Source organism: Geotrypetes seraphini, chromosome 1 (genome assembly GCF_902459505.1).
Source record: "Geotrypetes seraphini chromosome 1, aGeoSer1.1, whole genome shotgun sequence".
In the NCBI taxonomy this organism is placed as follows: domain Eukaryota; kingdom Metazoa; phylum Chordata; class Amphibia; order Gymnophiona; family Dermophiidae; genus Geotrypetes; species Geotrypetes seraphini.
Genome location: NC_047084.1, coordinates 351,398,070 through 351,421,906, shown reverse-complemented (window position 1 = coordinate 351,421,906; position 23,837 = coordinate 351,398,070). Strand labels below are relative to the sequence as shown.

General features: G+C 44.9%; 1 protein-coding gene across 2 annotated transcripts in view; it reads right to left on the bottom strand.

Annotated features, from left to right (window-relative positions):
• The window catches only part of HPSE (heparanase), a 76,377-nt gene that overhangs the window by 28,227 nt on the left and 24,313 nt on the right, over nucleotides 1–23,837 (bottom strand). For both annotated transcript variants that reach the window (XM_033963832.1, XM_033963837.1), the window contains exons 3-7: nucleotides 14,000–14,125; nucleotides 13,445–13,618; nucleotides 11,879–12,050; nucleotides 7,999–8,046; nucleotides 1,696–1,789 (exon numbers count right to left, since the gene is read on the bottom strand). In XM_033963832.1, coding sequence (XP_033819723.1) covers nucleotides 1,696–1,789; nucleotides 7,999–8,046; nucleotides 11,879–12,050; nucleotides 13,445–13,618; nucleotides 14,000–14,125 — 614 coding nt within the window. The remainder of the gene's footprint in view (nucleotides 1–1,695; nucleotides 1,790–7,998; nucleotides 8,047–11,878; nucleotides 12,051–13,444; nucleotides 13,619–13,999; nucleotides 14,126–23,837) is intronic.

Here is a 23,837-nt window from a genome sequence, read left to right as displayed (position 1 = left end):
AATCAATCTCTGTTTTCTGTCTTTCAACCAGTTCTTAGTCCATAATAGGTCATTACTTCCAATCACATGACTTTCTAATTTCCTCAGAAGTCTTTCATGAGGTACTTTGTCAAATACCTTTTGAAAATCCAAATACATAATATCAACTGGATCACCTTTATCCACATGTTCATTCACTTCTTCAAAGAAAAGCAGTAGATTGGTGAGGCAAGATTTCCATCGACTAAAACCATGTTGGCTTTCTCTCATTAATCCATGCTTATGTATATGCTCTGTCATTTTGTTCTTTATAATAGGCTCTACAGTTTCCTGTTAAGTGTGCATATAATTCAAATTTATTTTTGCGATAATTGTGGGGCTGCTTCTTGGATGTGGTGCATCCAATTATCCTCTAACTCAGTGTCTCGCAAACTTTTTGACGCCGTGGCACACTAAATTTGGGGCTGCTTTTGGAGGGCAAGAACTTCAATGTGATGATATCATGCACGTGTGATGTCATCACATCAACGTCCATGCAAGCGCAGAGGCCCTCCAGATGGGGCCCTGAGCTTGCTATTACTATGGCGGAGGGGAGGGGCTGAGAGGAGAGGCACTGGCTGATTACCCACAGGACGTGCCTCTCGCTGCAAGAGGCACATCCTGTAGGAAGTCAGCCGGTGCCTCTCCTCCTCGCTAGTGCCTCATTGCACACCTGGAATCTCACCGCGCCACACTTGTGATACACTGCTCTAACTAATAAAAATGGAGCAGGCCTTAGGGCAGCAAAGAGGTTCCCTGACCTATTCTGCAAAGACCTAGACAGTCACTGAGGGCTAACATAAGATTTCATAGCTTTTGCCCAGCCTTGCTGGGGGAGTATGACGGTTCCGACTCTGGCGCTGAAATCCTTTCCTCCCCTCCCCAAGTTTATTGTGTCTAGCAGCAAAAACAAACTATGAAATAGGGTAGTGGAAGACTGTGCAATCCAGGGCCCCAATGCTGAAAGGTCCACTGCAAACCTCCTACTGCAAGAACAATGGAGGAACCCAGCTCTCCAACGCTCAAAGCAACTGGCATTCAGATTACATTGCTCACGATGAAACTGAAGCAAGAGGGAGCATATGCCTGGTGCATGAATGCAAGAGGTTTGTGGTAAGCGCAGCTTGCATGCCTAAAGACAAGACCAGAAGTTCAAGCACATACCAGCACTATTCTTTTGCACCTTTAAATATAAAGCTTCTCAAGGCTCATATGTAAGCGCAGAAAAACAGGTGCCAACGTGTGCTTGTATTTTCAGTTTTGCTCATACTTGTTTCTATCAGCATTTTTAGGCTGCGGCGGGCTTCCTCCCACGTCTTAAAGAAATTCTCTCTTCAGAACCTTCAATGCCACCTGTAAGCTGGCGGTAAATTTCCACCGTTAAAAGTAGCATTTGTTTCTGCGCTGTTCTCTGAGCATTGGGAGGGAATACCAAATAACCTAATTAACATCTGAGTATATTTAAATACAATTTGCATCCATGCTTGGTGTGCACGTTGTTTCCCCACATTGGAGCCCTCTGAATATTCTGCGCACATTAATGTGCGTATTAGTCCGGTGCTAACTGCTTCTAACACTGGCATTAGGTTTTGAGCTAGATGGACAATTGGTCTGACCCAGTAAGGCTATTCTTATGTCCCCCCCCCCCCCCCTGGTAATCAGGAAGATAGATAGTACCTGAAAAACGTTTTGTATCTCCAGTATCAGACCATCCAACACTTTGGGATTCAGGAAATCCTTCTCAGAAGCAGTTCTTCCATTAACATAATAACTGGGGGGAAAAAAAAAGAGTAATTTTGTCTTGCGCTCTAATCTAGCAGAGGGTACCCAGAATATAAACCTCAAAATTTTAAACAAGAACTTGATCATCTTTAGGGGTCCTTTTACTAAGCTGCAATAGCATTAACACATGCGTACTACAGCAAAAAACAGCTTAGTGTGGAATGCACTGAGGTGTCCTATGGTAATTTTTGGATATGCACCTACTAAAAAAATCAAATTTATTTTTTAGCATTGGGGCAGACCTAGGGGCAGATAGCAGGTGTGTTCTGCAATAATCACATTAGTACAGCTACCTTGTTGAAGAAAGGCCAGCCGGAGGGATGCTTATTTCCTCCGAACAGTAGGCATGCCTCTTCAAAATGGTGGGCCTTCCCCTTCCTGGTGCATCCTGGGATGCACTGGGAAGGAGGCCTATGGCTTCGATTGGCTTAGCTGCCTAAGGCCCCTCCTATGGGAGGGGCCTTAGACATCTGAGTCAATCAGGGCCTTAGGTCCCTGCATGGTGCATCCCAGGATGCTGGCCAGAGAGAGTAAGCATCCTTCTGGCCGGCCTTTTTTCGACAAAGGTACATGTGTGTCAGGTGGGCTTAGGGATGTGGGGTGGGGGTCTGCAGGTTTGGGGGTGTTGGCAATTCTAGAGGGGAATCGGCAGGAGGGTGTGGGCATCCCTCCTGCCAGTTTTCAATGGGGGAGGAGGGGGTTCAGGGGATCGAACAAGCCGGTAGCAGGAGGGTATGGGCATCCCTCCTGCCAGTCTCAGATTTGAAGGGGTGTTGCTATTCAGGAGGGTTGGCGGCAGGAGGGAGTGGGTATCCCTCTTGCCGATTTTGGACTTGTTGAGGGGTCCCCCCTGCCACAGCTGGCATAGCTGAATGCAACAGGGGTATTTTTCCCTGATTAGCTGAGCCAGCAGGACTCCCCTGAGCTGGCTGAGCTGATTGGGGATTCCCTTGCCGCAATCAGCCCAGCTGGCCGTGCCTACTTTTACCTTTTGAAATATAGGCCAGCATTTTGCTTGCCTACATTTCGGGCGTCTGTTGCAGCCCTAGTAAAATGCCTATGGTCGCTTAAGCTTACCCAAGGCCACTTCTGGGCAAAACCATGCCCACACTCAGCCTGGGCAAGCTTAAATGTCCCAACCCATAGCCATAGACCTGTGACAAACGCCTACAGTGTAGGTATCCTGCCTCATTTTTTTATTTTTTAAACATGTATCCCGATTGGCTGCCAGACGGCAGTAGGACACCTACCACCGCCTACAATTGGGACGCCTGTTTATAAAATCAGCCCCTTAGGGCCTAATATTGAAAGGATTTATGTTTCTTTGAGTTATGCTCCTGAATTGACCTCTTTGAAAATTAACTAAAACAGGGTGCCTAAAATTTACTAAAAAAAAAACAAAAAAAAAAAAAAATTAATATTTAATAAACCTTTGTAAATGGCAGGTAGAACTAGAAGCAGCAAGACTTCAATCAAAACGGGTAGTTCAGTCACCGAGAGTACCCAGGGGATGGCTATGGTCTGAGTACAGATGGAAGGGGAACCGGGACGGAGGGCAGAGGTCTCTGTACAGACCGAGGCCATCCCCTCAAAGTTGGCTACAGTCTCAACGCAGACAGAAGTAATTGATCAGCCGGATGAAAGCCTTTTGATGGAGCTGAGGAGCCTGAGAGAGGAGGTTCAGCGCTTAAGGAGCATCCGAGATGACGAGACCTTCATCGATGGAGTCATCCAGGAGCTGTCACAGATCACGGAACAGGAATCTGATAAGATCACCCTGGGAACACCCAAAGCATCCAAACCTGTTAACTTGAGAAAAACCGTCGGAATGCAGGAAGTTACTGGAGACGCTGACTCCTGGCAGCTGGTGACTTCCTCCACAGGAAAACGCAGAGGACCTAACTCTGTCTCTTTTTCTCACATACAGGGCAGCTCTACATCGACACCACAAATCATCCTGAGGAACAGATATCAGCTGCTACAAGAAGGTCCTGAGAACGAAGTACGAGATGTTGTTCAAGAAGTTGTTCGGCAGACGGTTCCAGCTCTGGAATCAACAGTAAGGCCCACCCCTAAGAAGCGCAGAGTAGTGGTCATCGGAGATTCGCTGCTGAGGGGCACCGAGGGACCAATTTGCAGATCAGACCTACAATCAAGAGAGGTCTGCTGTTTGCCAGGGGCCAGGATCCGGGATGTAACCACTTGCCTTGACAGACTCATCAAGCCCCGAGACCACTTCCCCATGATTCTAATCCACGTTGGGACCAACGACACCGCCAGGAGCACCCCGGACAGCATATCTGAAGACTTCAAAGCCCTGGGGGAGAAGCTGAGGAGGATGGATGCGCAGGTGGTCTTCTCCTCGATTCTCCCAGTGAGGGGCAAGGGCAGAGCCAGAGAGGATCGAATAGAGAAGGCGAATGACTGGCTGCGAGGATGGTGCAAGGAGATGAACTTCGGGTTCCTGCACCATGGAAGGACTACAGGGACACGACGGGCTACACCTGACCAGAAGAGGAAAGAATGTCCTTGGACACCGTCTAGCCCGCCTTCTTCACAGGGCTTTAAACTAGGTAAGTCGGGGGAGGGTACAGGCACATACAACATACCTGGCGAACTAAACTGCCAATACTTTTTGGGGGCTGAGGAAAGTAGTCACCGTAATTCTGGGTCAGGGGCGAGTACGAAAACTTTCGAATCGGGGGTATGTTCATATGACAATTATGGGTCACATTGTAATTTTGAGTCTAGAGGGAGCACACATTGTAATTCTGGGTCCAAGGGGAGTACACATTGTAGTTATGAGTCTAGGGAGAATACAAACAATGCTAAAGATGTTCAAGTAGCTCAAGCAGGAACATCCCCACTGAGACGTAACAAAAATACAACATGGAGGGCTATGTACGTCAACGCACACAGTTTGGGAAACAAGATCCTGGAATTAGAAACGGAAATAAGGAATGCCGACCTGGATGTGGTGGCAATATCTGAGACCTGGCTCACAGACTCCCACGGGTGGGACATGGTCTTACCTGGTTACAACTTGCTTCGCCGGGACAGGGAGGGCAGAATAGGGGGAGGTGTAGCATTATATACTAAAGATGACATTATGGTCACAAGAATCTCAGATGTCCAGTAAACTGGAGAATCCCTTTGGGTTAATTTGGCCAGAGGGAAGGACAAATGCTTGTATCTTGGCGTAATTTACAGACCCCCAAGACAACATGATGACCTGGATATGGAAATAATTAGTGATATAGAAAATATCACCTTGCGTGGGGACACAGTAGTGTTAGGTGACTTCAACATGCCTGATGTGGATTGGGATACACTTACCTCTGCTTCCGGCAGCAGCAGGAGGCTATTAAACTCTATGAAAGGAGCTGGTCTCAAGCAACTGGTGTTGGACCCAACTAGGGATCAGGCAATACTGGACCTACTACTTACCAATGGAGAAAGTGTCACAGAGGTCTCAGTGGGCGACACATTGTCCTCCAGTGACCACAACATGGTATGGTTCAATCTTAGGAAAGGTTTCACTAAATCTACCACACTGACCAAGGTCCTCCAATTCAAGGATACAAACTTCAAAGAAATGGGAGACTTCGTTCACTAGGCGCTACAAGGACAAGCAGAAACCGATAGTGTGGAAGAAATGTGGTCGACTTTGAAAACCACCATACAGGAAGCGACAAACCGCTATGTTAAATTAGTAGGTAAACGGCGAAGGAACAATAAGCCGAAGTGGTTCACTGCGGAGATCTCAGCCCTTATCAAGGAGAAGAAAAAAGCATTCATCTCTTACAAACAATCAGGGAAACAGGTCTCTAGAGCAGACTACTTGACCAAATCAAAAGCCGTCAAAACGGCAGTCAGGGAGGCTAAGTTTCACATGGAGGAGTCTCTGGCAAAAAACATCAAGAAGGGAGATAAATCCTTCTTTAGGTATATCAGTGACAGAAGTAAAAACTCAGGCGGGATTGTACGTCTTAGGAAACCAGATGGAGACTATGTGGAAAAGGATTCGTAAAAAGCCCAACTATTAAATGAATACTTCAGCTCAGTCTTCACCCGAGAAGCGCCGGGACTTGGCCCTCAGCTACAGACAAGGGTTGACTCAGTTGACCCATTTAGTAACTTCAAGTTTACGCCCAGCAGTGTCTACAGTGAGCTATCAAGGCTCAAAGTTAACAAGGCAATGGGGCCTGACAACCTACACCCCAGGGTGCTAAGGGAGCTGTGTGATGTCCTGGCGGAGCCACTGTCCAAGCTCTTCAACCTCTCCCTTAGGAAAGGCAGCGTCCCGTCGGACTGGAGGACGGCTAACGTCATTCCACTCCACAAGAAAGGCTCCAAGATGGAGACAGCAAACTACAGACCGGTGAGTCTAACATCGATAGTGAGCAAACTAATGGAAACTCTAATAAAACACCAATTGGATAAGATCCTGGATGAGGAGAATCTACGGGATCCACGTCAACATGGATTTACAAAAGGGAGATCGTGCCAATCCAACTTGATCAGCTTCTTTGACTGGGTGACGGGGAAGCTAGATATTGGGGAGTCCCTGGACATCGTGTACCTGGACTTTAGCAAAGCATTCGATAGCGTACCACACCGCAGGTTGCTGAGCAAGATGAGTTCTATAGGATTAGGTGACACATTGACGAAATGGGTTGGGAACTGGCTTGGAGGTAGGCTTCAAAGGGTGGTGGTGAACGGCACACCCTCTGAAATGACGGAGGTGATCAGTGGAGTGCCGCAGGGCTCGGTCTTGGGCCCAATCCTATTCAACATCTTTATAAGGGACTTGGCAGAAGGGCTTCGGGGTAAAATAACATTATTCGCCGATGATGCCAAACTAAGTAATGTAGTGGGCAAATGCACAATAGATGATGTTTCAATGCCCGACAACATGATGCACGACCTACTCCTACTGGAGCGCTGGTCTAGGTCCTGGCAACTCAACTTCAATGCCAAAAAATGCAAAGTTATGCACCTGGGCAACCATAATCCATGCAAGACTTACACCCTAAATGGAGAGATCCTAACAAGAACTGAAGCAGAACGTGACCTAGGGGTGATCGTCAGAGAGGACATGAAGGCTGCCAATCAAGTGGAGCAAGCTTCATCCAAAGCAAGACAAGTCATAGGTTGCATACGCAGGGGTTTCGTCAGCCGAAAGCCGGAAGTCATTATGCCGCTGTATAGATCCATGGTGAGACCCCATCTGGAATACTGTGTGCAATTCTGGAGGCCGCATTATCGCAAGGATGTGCTGAGACTGGAGTCGGTTCAGAGAATGGCCACCCGGATGGTCTCGGGACTCAAGGATCTCACATACGAGGAACGGCTAAACAAATTGCAGCTATACTCACTCGAGGAGTGCAGAGAGAGGGGGGACATGATCGAGATGTTCAAGTATCTCTCGGGCCGCATAGAGACGGAGGAAGATATCTTCCTTTTCAAGGGTCCCACGACAACAAGAGGGCATCCGTGGAAAATTAGGGGAGGGAAACTACGAGCTGATACCAGGAAATTCTTTTTCACAGAAAGGGTGGTTGATCGCTGGAATAGTCTTCCAATGCATGTGATTGAGGCCAGCAGCGTGCCTGATTTTAAGGCCAAATGGGATCGTCACATGGGATCTATTCACAGGGCGAAGGGAGGGGAGGGATCTATTCATAGGGCGAAGGTAGGGGAGGGACATTAAGGTGGGCAGACTAGATGGGCCTTGGCCCTTATCTGCCGTCTATTTCTGTTTCTATGTTCTCGTTTACTAAGCCACGGCAGAGGTTTCTACCACGGCCTGGAGTGCTAAATGCTCCAATGCTCATAGGAAGTCTATGAGCTTAGGAGCATTTACCACTCCGGGCTGCGGTAGAAACCTCTACCAAAGCTTAGTTAAAAAGAGGGATGAGAGGGGGAGAGAATTCCTAAATTTAGAAGCATAAAAAGTGGGAATCAATAGGGATGGATTTAGGGTAGGGAAAAGAAGGTAAGAGCTCAGTATTGAGTTTCAGGACCAGACTCATAAATCTAAGTATACTAATGGCAGGCTTAAATTTTTTAGCATTAAGATGAATTTTCAGCTGAAAATTAAGGCTGCTAAGCTTGGCTGAAAATATGGCACGAATTCAGGAGCCTAGCTCATTTTGAATACTGGGCCAATAATCTATAAAGGAGCCAAGTACTTACTGGTGCCAAGTGACGGAACTGATGACTTTTCCTCCTGCTTTAAGGAAACTGCAAGGAAGAGAGAGTTGGGGAAGTGGTTTCAGTGCATTACCTCATGTTGCAGAATCACAGAGTACAGGGTGGGGACGCACACAATGATTCATTTCAGACTGCACACTCAGCTAATAATGAGAGTCCTCCAACTGTTTTTTTATGCCAATAGACAAGGTCAGACAATTAAGTTTGCAAACTTACCTCAGTGTGCTTACAAACAACTCATAAGGTTTCATAAGCTTGGTATATCAGTGTTTCACAGCTGTGTTCGTGTCGACATGTGGCGGTGTCTTGCTGAGTAATGTTCATTATGTTGTTGTGTGTTTTTGTGTGTCATCACAAGAATGTCAGAGCTTGAATCAGAACAACATTAAATTTCTTGTTAAACTTGGCAAGAGTGGAAGTGAAATCAGGGACATGTTAGTCCAAGTTTATGGGGATAATGCCATGAAGTAAACAGCAGTGTACAAATGGATTAAACATTTTTCTGAGGGGAGAGAAAACGTCTCTGATGAAGAGAGGTCAGGGTGGCCAGTAACAAGCAGAAATGACGACAACATTGCAAAAATTTGTCAAATGGTGCGTCAAAATCTTGGTATGAGAAAGGTGTGTGCAAAAATGGCCCTGAAGGAGTTTACCGATGAACAAAAGCAAAGGAGAGTCGAAGCTTGTCAAGGCCTTTTGGAGAGGCAAGACGATGTTTTTGGCCGTGTTAACACTGGTGATGAAACATGTGTGTTCCAATACGACCCTGAAACAAAGTGTCGAAGTGCACAATGGAAGTTGGCCGATTCTCCACGAACAAAAAAGTTGTGCCGGTCCAAATCAAGAGTCAGAACAATGTTGCTAATCTTTTTTGATATCAGAGGGATTGTTCATTATGAATTTGTACCAACTGGACAAATAGTTAACCAAGTTTACTATTTGGAAGTGCTGAAAAGGCTGTGTGAAAAAATGTTAGATGTAAACGACCTGAACTTTTGCCAACAACTCATTGCTCTTGTATCATGAAAATGTATCAGCTCACACAGCACTGTCTCTGACGGATTTTTAGCCAGAAAACAAATAACTGTATTGGAACACCTTCCCTACTTACCTGATCTGGCCCCCAATGTCCTTTTCCTTTGCCTGAAGATAAAGGTATTCCAGAAAGAGTTCCAAAATTGCTTTGAAGGGTAGACTAGGCACTGGCGTAGGTGCATAGCTTCCCAAGAGGAGTACTTCAAAATGTGACCATAGCGATATTCAGCAATGAGGTATGTAGCACTTTTTCTAAGATGAGTTTGCAAGCTTACTTGTCAGACCTGGTTCATATAGTTATACAGAAAATGCAGCAGTAGAGTATATATGTAATTGAACATGTAATGCAATCCTAGGAATGAATGGGGCGGGACGGATCCAGGCCTTTCAGTTTACCTTAACTTCTCAATCTGTCATGAGGACAGGTGAAAAAAATCATATCTTGAGATAAAGCCCTGCTAAAAGTGAACTTTAGACCTGCCACAGTACGATATGGGAATAAAGGGCTACTAAAAATGAAAAGAAACCAAGACTTGGTCAAAATAACACAAACGTAAAAGGCTGTCCACCAACGGCCAATATTCAGTGCTGTAATCACACAGTTACCCAGGCAAAGTATGAACTGCTTTTGGTGCAGTCTTACATGTCCAGCTATGCAGGTACTGGCACTTGAATATCACAGGTATCCACATAGTGCCTGGGCAGTCTGGGGACAGAGTTGAGGAGGAGCCAGGAGTTAAGTAGTAAATACCAGGACTAGATTTTCAGTAGCACTGTGCGGTTAAGTGCCGCTGAAAATCTGGAAATGGCTTCTCACTATGATTTAATATTTAACTGTTTTTATTGAAGGACAAGAAAAAGAAATATATGGTAACACACCAGAAATAGCCAAGCAAAAAGCCCAAATGCAATAAGTAGAGCTTATACTCTTATAACTCCACTCCAGGAAAATAACCAGTCCATAATCAGTCCTTCATACATTATATAACATAACAGAGATCAATCCCCCCCCAATCCAACCCCCCCCAATGGACGATGTACCAAGAGGATAATGCAAGACATCAACGTAAATCATTGAGAATCAAACTGCGGGCTCTAGGAGAGAGAGAATGAAGATATGGGTCCCATGTGTGCAGGAAAAGGCACACCTGAACCTCAAAAAAGCAACAAGCAATGGAGTTGATTCTTCCAATGCCAAAAGCTCAGAGGAACATCCTGTACCCAGTGTTGCATAATGCATTTATGACCCACTATACAGGCATTTTGAAATAGCAAACATTTCCCCAGTCCAAAACCCCCATAAGTGGCCGCCCTACCAAACAAAGCACCCACCGGGGAGCTTATCACCTGAATTCCCCACAAGGACCCCAAGTATGAAAAATCTCAGTCCAGAAAGATTTGATGGAGAGACAGTGCCAGAGAGCGTGTGAGAATGTACTACTCACTGTGATTTAATCGGGCCAGAGACGTTCTGACTACAAGATGCCTTAATTTAACTCCTTAACAAGAAATGAACCCCACCTCCATCTCTTTCTCTTTTGACCTAGTGGTTAGGCACTGGGCTGAGATCCAGGGAAGCCTGGTTCAAGTCCTGCAGCTGTTCCTTGTGATCTTGGGCAAATCACTTAACCCTCCATTTCTTTAGGCACAAACATAGGGGGATAATTTTATAATTGGATGCATGTAATCACACGTGCCTAGCATATATAAGGGCACAGATTAGCATCACTTAAACACTTTAAGTGTACTATGTGCTATTCTATCAGGGAGCATTTAGTACTTTAGCATGTAACATACATGTGGGTGGAGCATGGGAGGGGAGTGGGCATGTCTCCAATTTACATGCATAGCTTATAGAATGTTATCAGTTGTGCATGCCTTTTTGTGCCTGCTGTTGATCTGGCATAAATGTTGACGCCTACCTTTGGACATATCAAAGCTGACTTACTCTAGTAAGCCCCTTGGCACACAGATGCCTTTATGGAATTGGTGTTCAGAGCACCTGACTGGAGGTGCCCAGTTAAAGCAATACTCCTTATATTGCAAGCTTTTCAGAGATAGAAAAAATTACTACTGTCACAGAGTATAGCTCATCTTGAGCTACCACTGAAAAAGGTGTGAGCTAAATCCAAATAAGTACATAAATATATAAATAATTTCATTGCCAGTCATTTAGAAAAGATCACCAGTTCAGTTTTTCAGCATAGTCCTTTATCTTCCACCAATGAAAGAGCAGGTGCACATGATCTATACCAGTGGTTCCCAACCCTGTCCTGGAGGACCCCCAGGCCAGTCGGGTTTACAGGATAGCCCTAATGAATATGCATGAGAGAGATCTGCATATAATGGAGGTGCCAGGCATGCAAATCTGCTCTATGCATATTCATTAGCGTTATCCTGAAAACCCGATTGGCCTGGGCAAATCTGCTCTATGCATATTCATTAGCATTATCCTGAAAACCCGATTGGCCTGGGGGTCCTCCAGGACAGGGTTGGGAACCACTGATCTATACCCTGAAAGGCTCAAAGTCCAAACTTTGCCTTTATACAATGTACAAGCTTCTATTAAAGGGTGGACAATTTGTATCCTCTAGTCTTGTTTTCTGGATTTATTATTTGTCCCCTTTTTGAAGAAATTCACTCATAGCGGTGTACATCAAGAATACATCAAAACATAAGCAATAGACAGTATGATATCTAATATAAACACACACATCCAGAAAATCAGACATTCACTGTGGATGCTGTGCAATGAATTGGTCATTGAGATGGAGTGCATCCAGAAGTTCTAGAACTATTTTGGAAGTGGGGAAAAAATTATTTTTACCTTTTTAGAAGCTTTTGAGTTTCCTTTCGCGGTTGCCCAACATCAGGACCATAAAGGCCGGAGGATCTAAAGGCACTGTAATTGCTCAGAAGGTAATGAAGTTGAACAAAGTCTTGGCCAAGTTGGCTACCTTCAATGTAGATGCCTGCTTTCTTCCTAAAACTGTTAGGCTCTAAAATGAACAACAAGGACTATAAAAAGTCTGCAGCGAAAGCACATGCACTGATTTACAATGTGAAATGTGGAAACTGAGTGCAAGCCATAAAGCACTGTTATTGGTGAGTGATCTATTACCAGAATCCTGACCAAATAATACATCTATTCTGGGATCTTGGGAGGAAGGGGAGAAGAGAGGCTAAAGATGAAAAATTCTAGCATTATATTAGTCCAGAACTGTCTTGAACTGGAAACACACCCCATGCAACATATCCCTTATAGCTCCTATCCCGCCCATTGCATCATAGTCAAGCAGGAAAGGCAATGGATAAGACACAATTTGAAACTTTGGCCTCTCTTGCTCCCTGTGCAGCCTTGCTGCCCCACATGTAGTTCATACTGCCCTGCATTAATGCTTGGTGGTGGTGGAAACAGAAACTGTCTGATTTCAAGAGGGCCTGTGATAGGCACATGGGATCTCTTAGAGAGAGGAAGAGATGATGGTTATTGCAGACGGGCAGACTAGATGGGCCATTTGGCCTTTATCTGCCATCATGTTTCTATGAAAATGTCTTGGTCCTTTTTGGAAGTCCCACAATTGGAGAGATCTCTGCCCCACAGTCTGAATGCATAACTTGTGTTTTATCTGCTTCTTTATATGAATATGGAGTTATTTTTCTTTCTGTATATTAATTTTGCAAACCACTTCTACTTATATTGCAAATAAAGCAGTTTAGTAAGAGTGAAATACATGATAAATGATAAAACTGACAAATATGGGTGGAAGTATAGATTAGGAAATGGACCAAATGACCAGATCAATGGCTCAATCCCCTCCCAAGTAATTGTAAAAGAACAGTCAACTAATAGTTTATGGCCAACCATATGACCCATAGCATGGTAGCAGTGGCGTAGCGAAGTTGAGTGGTGCCCCCTACCATGCACACCCCTTCCCTGTACCTTTTTAACTTCGACGCAAGCAACCACCAATTGGACTCCCTTGCTGTGGTTTAAAACCAGCTCCTCAGGTAGCCAAAGCTCTTCCCATGCAAGGCAGTTAGCGGCAGTGACCCTGAGTCACTATTGCTGCCATTCCTCCCCAATCCCACACATGCAAAAACTGAGCCAGGTATTTATATTTTGCACTAGGAGGGGGGGGGGGGGGGGGTGCTGAGATTGGAGAGAAAATTTCAGTCCCATCCAAAATTAACAATCTGTCTACATCATTGCCCTTTATTCAATGACTGAGAGTTACTGCTGCTATTATTACTATGACACACTCTGTGGATCACTGCCACCAGGTCCCTACAATCCTAGAGTTCTCCAGGGGCTACAGTTGTAGATAAACAGTATTCTCTGACTCCTTCACAAGTATTATATTCACTGGGACCTTTAATTTAATGTACTCACCATTGCCTAGCTCCCAGGATAAGTTGTATTGCTTTGAAGCACAATAATTTAACAGTAATTTAGCATTTGAACTGTCCCACTGGGAGTTCTCCTTCCGGAGTAAAGCATTCAGGCCAAAAATCAGAGACAGCCCAGAACAATTTGCAAAACTGTACAGCAAGTCCACTGTGCTTCCTGGAAAATCAATCAGAATGGAATGCTCGTTATATGCTTGACAGGAGAGAGATGCAATTTTCCTGGTATTGAAACAATAGTAAAGCAAAAATGTTATAGAACATTAATGTAATCAATCATATGGTATATCTTTGTGGAAGGTCACGTGACCTGATTTGAACCGAGACTTAATATTCTGAAGTAATCCAGAGCTGTGTGTGCATATGTCTATCTATACACAAAGCAGTATAGCCACAAAATTAACACTTTGAATGTGTAAAAACATGGAACTTGAGATCTGGAAGATACTACTGAACCTGGGATGCTGGAGTGTTTACAATTTCCTGCAATTCTAGTTAGGAGCATTTTTTAAAAATTTCCAATTTGATTTGGATCTCTTACTTGAAATAGTAGTATTTTTATATTTTTTCTGCAATTCTTCTTTGAGTATTTGCTGCTCCTGAAAGGGCCAGCGAGTCTGCAAGTTCTTCTCCACAACAGGGGGAAGATGTCTCTTTTCACACAGACCTACAGGATAAATAAGTCGAGGAAAAAACCCCAGAGATCAGTGGTTCAACATCATCCAAACTAATTTGAAGACAAGCCAATTGCTGTTCTGTTGAAGCCTTTTAGTACAATAGTTTCAAGCAGTGGTATAGCTGGGACTCAGTGTAGAGAGTTGCGCGGGGACAGAAATCCCACCCGTCCCCGCCAAAGTCCCACCCGTCCCCACCTGTCCCCGTGAGGAATCCCTCCGTCCCCACCCGTCCCCGCGAGGAATCCCCTCCGTCCCCACCCGTCCCCATGAGGAATCCCCTCCATCCCCGCCCGTCCCTATAAACTTCAGAAATAGTTATTTCATTTAATTATGCTACTGAATTAAAGGCTCTGGTAGAAACCCATTTACAAATAAGCAAAAAGACTTTATTAATTTGAAAATATTAATTGGGAAGAATACATTCTTTGTAAACGGGTTTCTACCAGATCCTCTAATGTTTATAAATTTTTATCAACACAACTAATATACTACTTTATCCTGAAGCAAAAAAAAAGAAAAAAAAGAAATAGAATTATTTTCCTACCTTTGTTGCCTGGTTTCTGCTTTCCTCATGTTCTCATTCAATTCCTTCCATCCACTGTCTCTCTTCCTTCTGCATCTTCCATTTGCTCTGTTACTGTGCCTCTCCCTTTCTTACCCCTTCAAAATTGGTCTGGCACCCATCTTCTTCTCTCCGCTTCCCCCATAGTCTGGCATCTCTGTCTTCTTCCCTGCCAGCGTCTTCTCCCTACTCTCTCTTCCCCATTTCCTTTCAGCGTCCTTCTCCCCCCCCCATCTTCCCCATGTCCTGTCAGCGTCCTTATCCCCCCTCTGTCTTCCACATGTGCTTTCAGTGTCCTTCTCCCCCCTCTGCTTCCCCATGTCCTTTCAGCGTCCTTCTCCCTCTCTGTCTTCCCCATGGCCTTTCAGCGTCCTTCTCCCTCTCTGTCTTCCCCATGGCCTTTCAGCGTCCTTCTCCACCCCCCCCCATCTTCCCCATGTGCTTTCAGCGTCCTTCTCCACCCCTTTGTCTTCCCCATGTGCTTTCAGCATCCTTCTCCCCCCTCTGTCTTCCACAAGTGATTTCAGAGTCCTTCCCCCCCCTTCCCATGGCCTTTCAGCGTCCTTCTCCACCCCTTTGTCTTCCCCATGTGCTTTCAGCGTCCTTCTCCCTCCTCTGTCTTCCACAAGTGCTTTCAGAGTCCTTCCCCCCCCTGCCCGTCTTCCCCATGGCCTTTCAGCGTCCTTCTCCATCCCTTTGTCTTCAGTGCTTTCAGCATCCTTCTCCCCCCTTCTTCTCTACCGCCCCGGGTGCAGCACAGCCGGCCAAGTCCCCTTACTTTTGTGGCGCTTCCCCGACCGACCGACCGACAACAGACCCGGTCCGACAAGCCTCCCTGCCCTTAACCACGAATCTAAATTACCTTCTTACAGCTGCTGTAAGAAGGTAATTTAGATTCGCGGCTACAGGGCAGGGAGGATTGTCGGACCGGGGCTGTTGTCGGTCGGGGAAGTGCCACAAAAGTAAGGGGACCTGGCCGGCTGTGCTGCGATGGGGGCGGACCGCCCCCTCCCTTGGTAGCCACTCGAACCGCGAAGCTACTCTCCTTCTCCTTACCTGCTCTGCTTGCAGCACAGAGCCGAACGGAAGTCTTCGACGTCAGCGCTGACGTTGGAGGGACGGAGGACTTTGTTTAAGCCCTCCTTCCCCTCCGATGTCAGCGCTGACGTCGGGAAGACTTCCGTTCGGCTCTGTGCTGCAAGCAGAGCAGTTAGGGAGAAGAAGAGCCGCGCAACTGAATACATCCAGCCCCGCAGGAACCCCGCGACCCTCGGAGGCGTCCCCACGGGAACCCCGTGACCCTAGGGGGCATCCCCACGGGATTCCTGCGACCCTAGGGGGCGTTCCCACGGGATCCCCGTGACCCAAAGGGGGAACCCGCGGGATGCCCGCGGGTCCCGCGGGATTCCCGTCGTCCCCGTTCCCGTGCAGCTCTCTAACTCAGTGGACTCTGGGTGGGAGGACTGAGATGGGCCTCCCTCCAGGTCTGGCACTTCCCTGACCACAGGGTCCTCTACAGCTGCGACATCAGAGACAGCGCTAAAAGCTGCCTCTCTGGCTGGCAGGACCTTTTCTCTGCCGCATCCCACCCACAGGAAGGTGCATCAGCACGGCAGGCTATGGCAGAGGAAAAGTCTGGCTGGCCTGAGAGGCAGCCTTTAGCACGGTCTCTGATGCTGTAGCTGTGAAGGACCCTGTGGGGGGGGGGGTAAGGAGCTGAGTGCTGGGGGGGAGAGGTACCGGACCTCAGCGCGGGGGAAGGAGGGTTCAGCTGCAGGCAGCCCCTACCACTGGATGGCCCTGAGCATTTTGCCAGGCTCGTTCAATGGTAGCTACGCCCTTGGTTTCAAGCAGCGAGCTCATATTTTAAAATGCAGATTAAATATTAAGGATAACAAGATGCAGCAGCATGTAGATCAGTTTGTCCACAGTTCTTCATTGCTTGGGATCAGTTTTGGCACTACTCCATGATGTGACCGTAATAATACTTAATAATCAGTCATATCAATATTCAGTGGTGGCAAGCAGCATGTTTTAAATGCCAATTGTGGCATTTAAAAATAAATTGTGTATTAAGCAGCACTGAATATACATGCAATGTGTGTTAACTTCTAGCCACTGTATATATAAGCGCCGATGACTGGCGTCTTAACAAGCTGGATTTAAATTTATGTGCGGAAATTCAGGCATGGGATCCACACCTAATTTTTACATGTGACACCAAAATGGGGGCAGGGGAACGGAAGGGTCATGGATGGATTGGGAGTGTTCCTCTCATTTATGCACATAAGTAGAGATTAAAGAGCATCTGTGCTTAACTTTAGGCTTGAGAATTAGGCACTTTGTCCCAGATTCTATAAACGGCACTGGAAGTTAGGCACCTAACTTTTTTAATTGGCGCTGATCATTGAAAACACTATTAAAAAAAAAAGATTAAAAGATGATTAAAACATTTAATTAGCCAGTAGGAATTTAACTCAGTAGGCGCTTATCTCTTTGAGGTAGGCGTCTATACTGAGGAACCTACTTGCAAGTAGGCATAGTTAGGGGCAGATTCTGGGCATGGTTTTATTTAGGTGGCACTCATTTAGGCCAAGAAAATCCTGGCCTAAATGGCAGTGTGCCTAAGGGTTTAACGCCCACTGGTGCCTAAGAATGTGTAGGCACCAACAGGTGTGATTCTATAAATGACAATCACACTCAATGGGGCCTAGGACCTAGGTACTATTTACAGAATCGGGGCCTTTCTATGTTTTTAGCACTGGGTATATGTTTGGGAGTGAAGAGCAGATGTGCCCTGTGCTAATCAGTTAGCGTATTGGCGTGCACTGACCAATTAACGCAGGATTAGGGAGGAAGCCCTTACCAGATACAAAATAGGTGGCAGGGTTCCCATGCTAATAGCCACGTGCTGATTTTGAAAGTAGCGCATAGCCATTAATAGGAAACAACCATTTTAGAGTCACACGAAAAAGTGACCTCAGCTCGCAGGAAACCCATATGCTAAAAATAGCACAGCCCACTTGCAATTTTGTAAGAGATACCCATAGGCACCTATGTGTTTTTATTAAACACCTGCACAAATCCAGCAGACTGAAAGAACATAAGAATTGCCGCTGCTGGGTCAGACCATTGGTCCATCCTGCACAGAAGTCTGCTCACTTGGCGGCCCCCAGGTCAAAGACCTACGCTCTAAATGAGTCCAGCCTCACCTGTGTACATCCCAGTTTAGCAGGAACTACTAAATTGTATTTTAGTAATTATGTGGGGACATTGCTCCTTGAGAGCAAGTCTAACTGTTAGAACAGTGTTATTGTAAACTGTATGCCGCAAGACACCAGTGAGGAGGAGAGGCGCCGGTTGACTGCTTACAGGATATGCCTTTTGGTGAATGGCTGGGTGTTTCGGTATTGAATGAATGAAAGAAATGTAGTGGTTATGGCACTTTCCCCGTCCCGAGGAAGAAACGAAACACGTTGGTGGGGTTTAGTGTAACAGCGACATTGAATATGCTAAGTTATTTAAGCCTTATAGGGGAATGAAAAGCAATGAAATTACATTCAAAATGAACAGAATTCATTTCAAATGCTCCTGCCTGGCCTTCAAGATCATTCACGGCATCCTTCCGCCCCTAATCCCACTATCCTTCCTCGTCCGGACGCCTGCTACCACCAGATCCGCTCACAGATATAAACTATCCTTCCCCTCTCTACACGGCATCCTCCACGCTGGCAAACTGGGAAAATCCCTTCTCTCCAAAATCACAGGCCTTTGGAATGATCTCACTATCCCGCTGCGGAACCTGGGCTCCCTCCAACTTTTCCGAAAACAACTGAAAACCTGGCTTTTCTCTAACATCTAACATCTCTTCCCCTGTCCACATCCTCCTCTATTCACATGCTCTTGTAAATCTTTCTCCTCTCTCTTCCTATATTTTTAAACTTTGTAAACCGTGTCGAGCTCCACTTCCGTGGAGATGATGCGGTATATAAACTTAAGGCTTAGTTTAGTTTAGAACTGCAAATGAATTGTAAATGCATTAGAAGGAATATAAGATATTGGATGGATTTAAACCCATGAAGAGAAATTTTTAGCTTAATTGCCTAATTTATTTATCAGAGTGGCAGAGTATATAAATAAAAAAAAATTAAAAAAATATATTTCTAAAAAATACATAAAAGCATAGTTAAAGAAAAAAAAAAAAAAAGACCTTGAAAACATAGGTTTAGTTAGTAAATGCACGATTGGGTGAGCCAGTGACGAGGTGGCGTTCTGAGATTCCCCACTTGTGTTTAAGCTTATTCAAGTTAAAAAAAAAGGCATGATATAGTTTAAGGAAGTTAATGAAGTGATTATCTAAGTGGTCTGAAGGCAGTCAGCCAGTGCCTCTCCTCCTCCAGCACTCCCCCCCCCCCAAAATCGGCAGTAATAGGAGGCTCAGGGCCGCGGATGGAGGGCATCTGCACACTTATTTATTTAATTTGTTATTTATCCCATCCTCCCTAAAGAGCATGTATGGGCGTTATGTGATGGCATCACATGTGCACATGATGTCATCATGTTGACATCCATGCATTTCTGGATGCCCTCTAGCCACAGCCCCGCATTTAGTGTGCCATGGCTTTAAAAAGTTTGCAGCACACTGTGTTAGAACATACAGTGGTGCCTCACACAACGAACTTAATTCGTTCCAGGAGCAAGTTTGTTATGCGAAAAGTTCGTTATGTGAAACGCGTTTTCCCATAACAATACATGTTAAAAAAAATTATTCATTCTGCAGCATAAAATATGCTAAGATGACATAAAAAAAGATAAAATTTGTCAAAATGGTGAAAATGGTGGTCTTGCTGAGGCCAAACTCTTTGACGAGGTCACACTGTTTTACCCCACATTCACTCCTTCTAATTATTTCCCGTTTCATTTCAACAGAAATCACCTTCCTGCTTTTTTTAGAAGCCATGATATATAAAAAATATTGAGTTTATCTTAAAAGGACGACTGCCGTGATACGTGTGTGCGTGCGTGATTTAATTCGTAATGAAGAACGATTGCCGCGATACGTGCTTAAGTTAAGCGCAGTGACTAACGACTGCCTGCACGGAAAGGATGCAATACATCGGCAGCGATCGTGGAAGCTCGGGCGACTTCGTTGTGTGAAACGAAGTTCGTTGTATGAATCATGACATGAAGTTCGTTGTGTGCAGCGTTCGCTGTGCGAGGCGTTCTTTATGCGAGGCACCACTGTACTCTATACACATGCCCGTGGAAAGCACAACTCTGCCCAAACTCCACCTCTAAGACACCCACTGGAGAAATACGTACTAGCTTCAATGCATGCACTTTTAGATGGAGCCTAATTTTATAAGAGTTTTATGCAAACCTATGGTTCATAAAATTATCTTCTTACTGGCTGCAGGTAAATACGTAGCTCCTTTTGCAAACTGAATGCTAATATAATTCCATTTAAAAGCCACTTTTCTGGATCCATTTAGCTTTGGTTAAGTAACAGCACAAGATATATACAGGGCAGGATTAACCAATAGGCCAAGTAGGCACGTGCCTAGGGCCCAAAATTGTCAGGGGGGCCCGATGAAGGAGGGCATCAACATTGTTTTTTCCAAACGGCAATGGGCCCCTCCAGCATCAATCGACAACGTGGCCCCCCCCCCGATCGGCAATACCCATCCCAATCGGCAACGCAGCCCCCCCCCCCCCCCCATCGATGGAAAGTAACGGGAACTGTAATTGTGCAAGTGGTGCTGCTTGCCCAAAGCTTCCCTCTGACGCAGATTCCTGTTTCCTCCTGGGCGCATGGTGGGGTGGGGCAGGGGCCCCAGTGTACTTGTGTTCCTAGGGGCCCTCGACGAATTAATCCTGCCCTGGATATATACCAGCAGTCATCTAAATCTGTGGTTTCAAACTTGCGGCCCGCTAGGTACTATTTTGAGGCCCTCGGTATGTTTATCATAATCACAAAAGTAAAATAAAACAGTTTTTTGATCATATGTCTCTCTAGCTATAAATTGCAATATTATTATTAAGACTTAGCTAAAAGGAAAGATTTATAAAGAGTTTTACCTCATGCAAAATTGTCATTTCTTTAATAAGACATTAACTATTTTTTCTGAGGCCCTCCAAGTACCTACAAACCCAAAATGTGGCCCAGCAAAGGGTTTGAGTTTGAGACCACTGATCTAAATGCACTGTGGCCTACGGAAATGTATGACAATGCTGCCTGCACCTCACAGCCTAGCTGCTCTCTGGTGACATCAGGATGTGCTTCTTTAAATGAGAAGATTCACATGACTTCCTGTCCTAGAAATAAAAGTTGCAACTGTGGCTTTATTTCATCAACTCTGTGTTCCCTGCTGTGCTAAATGTATTGCGTAAAAAACAACCAATGCATAAAAGGCAATACAGGACAATACTATGTTTCCTTTTTTCAACAATGTGGTCAACTGACCCGTGAAACATGAAAATGTCAGAAGAGGTTTGCAAAATGCTATTTATCTACACAGGAGACTTATTTTGCTTTAAAGCAAATGAAATTATTATGCACATGTGAATCTTCTCTGTATGGACACTGTACATGGGGCTGCCATAATAGCTGCAATTTTGCTGGTTTATCCCTACTATTTTATAAAGACATATAGCCATCTATGTAACTTTGTAATATAGCACAATCACCAAAAACCATTCGATAATAGAAAAGATGCCACTATAAGGACTTAAATCAATATGCAATCAATTATACAGAAATAATGGAAAAAAGACCTCAGTGTCACCAGGCATATAGAATATAACTAAAATCCCATGTTTCAAACTAAATATTGAAGCAGAAAACACATCCTAAGTCAGAAAAACTCCATAAATTGTTCAAAACTACTTAGAAAACTTACAAAGTGAAAAATAGAAACACTTATCTGTAGATAGTCTAACTTATCGTGGCATCCAACAAAAGGACCAGAATTCCAACGTTCTAGTGCAGGGCTGCCCAAGTCCGGTCCTCGAGATCTACTGGCAGGCAAGGTTTTCAGGATATCCACAATGAATATACATGAGAGAGATTTGCATACCAAGAAGGTAGTGCAGGCAAATCTTTCTCATGCATATTCATTGTGGATATCCTGAAAACCTGGCCTGCCAATAGATCTCAAGGACCGGATTTGGGCAGTCCTGTTCTAGAACTTGAACAGTGCATTCAAATCTTTGCAGTAAAATACTACCGCTATTCCCAGATACACAAGCTCCACATACAAGCGCTGATAACTGGCTTCTTAACAAGCAATTATCAGCAGCACTAATTGGATTTAAATGTATGTGTGGAAATTTAGGCATGGGATCCACACCTAAAATTTTACATGTGGCGACAAAAAGGGGGCACGGGACCTGAAGGGTCATGGATGGATTTGGAGTGTTCCTCACATTTATGTACATAAGTATAGATTAAAGAGCATCTGTGCTTAACTTTAGGCTCAAGGATTATCCTATTATGTGGCGCTTGGGTATCTGGGAATAGTGGTGATATTTTACCGCGAAGATTTGAATGCTCTGTTCAAGCTCTGGATCTTTGGAATTCTGTTACTTTTGTTGGATGCCATGATAAGTTGGACTATCTACAGATAAGCGTTTCTATTTTTCTATTCATAAGTCTTGAGTAGTTTTGAACAATATATGTTTCAAGTTTAGTATTCAAGTTTCAAGTTTATTAGTATTTTGATATACCGACCATCACATGTATCTGGTCGGTTTACAATAGTAAAAAGATAAAAATAGAAAATACAAATTTTTTTTAAAATAAAAGTTAAATCTAAATATAGGAGAAAATAAAATCTATGGATGTAGGGGGAAGAAGGTCAGGACAAAGACTTGATTACAAAGGATACGAGGGAAAGATTCGTAAATTACATTGTATAAATAAAAATAAAATGAGGGAAGAGGGGGAGGGTAAAACAGAAGGAAAGGATGGGGTATCGCTTCCTAGAAGCGTTTTTATTTTCCCATGTTTATTTGGAGTTTTTCTTAATTTGAAACAGGATAGTCCTTGGGATATTAGTTATATTCTATACCCCTGGTGACACTGAGGTCTTTTCTCCATTATTTCTGTATAACTAATTGCATATTGATTTAAGTCCTTAAAGTTGCATCTTTTCGAAAAGTTTTTAGTGATTGTGTTCAATTTTTCCATTCAATTTGTGCATATTTATAAAAGAACATAAGGATAGCTTTACTAGGTCAGACCAATGGTCCATCAAGCCAAGTAGCCCGTTCTCACGGTGTCTAATCCAGGTCACTGGTACCTGGCCAAAACCCAAGGAGTAGCAATATTCCATGCTACTGATCCAGGGCAAGCAGTGGCTTCCCCCCATGTCTTTCTCAATAACAGACTATGGACTTTTCCTCCAGGAACTTTCCCTCCCTTTTACTAAACCGCGATAGTAGCTATTAGCGCTGGGAGCCGTGCTGCTCCCGATGCTCTTAGGAACTCTATGAGCATCGGGAGCAGTGCGGAGCATTCAGCATGGCTCCCTACACTAATAACAGCTATCGCGGTTTAGTAAAAGGGGGGTGGGGTTGTAAGATAGGCCACAAATAAGTGCCTCACATAAATCAGAAAACAGGAGAGAGAGAGATCTGCAATAATAAATACAACCAACAAATATGTAGGGTACAGGCAAGGACTTTAATTTAAACCATCGCATACAGTATGTTTGACATGGTCACATTTCACCTGAAGGTTGTGTCAAGAGATAAAAGTTAGAGGTAAAATCAAAAAGCATGCTTCTCCCTAGAGCAAGCTTGTCTAACCCAGTGTGGTGTGCCATACGGTGCAGACACTGATTAGGCCTCAGGCCGGGTCCCGCACGCGTTCCAATGAGACTCCCCCGGTCCTCACTGCTGTTCAGTTTCGATCTTCTGCTCTGACGCAACCGGAAACAGGAAGTTGCAGTAGAGCAGAAGATTGAACACTGAGCAGCCGCACATGCGCGGCTCTTTGGGAAAGTGTGCATGTCGCCGAAAAACAAAACCTACAAACTAAGGTGAGGCGAAGGGAGAGAGCTGGCTAAACAGTAGGATCGATTGGGCAGGCGAGTGGTGGCTGCGGGGACCGTGCGATCGCTCGTGTTCCCGGCTCAAAT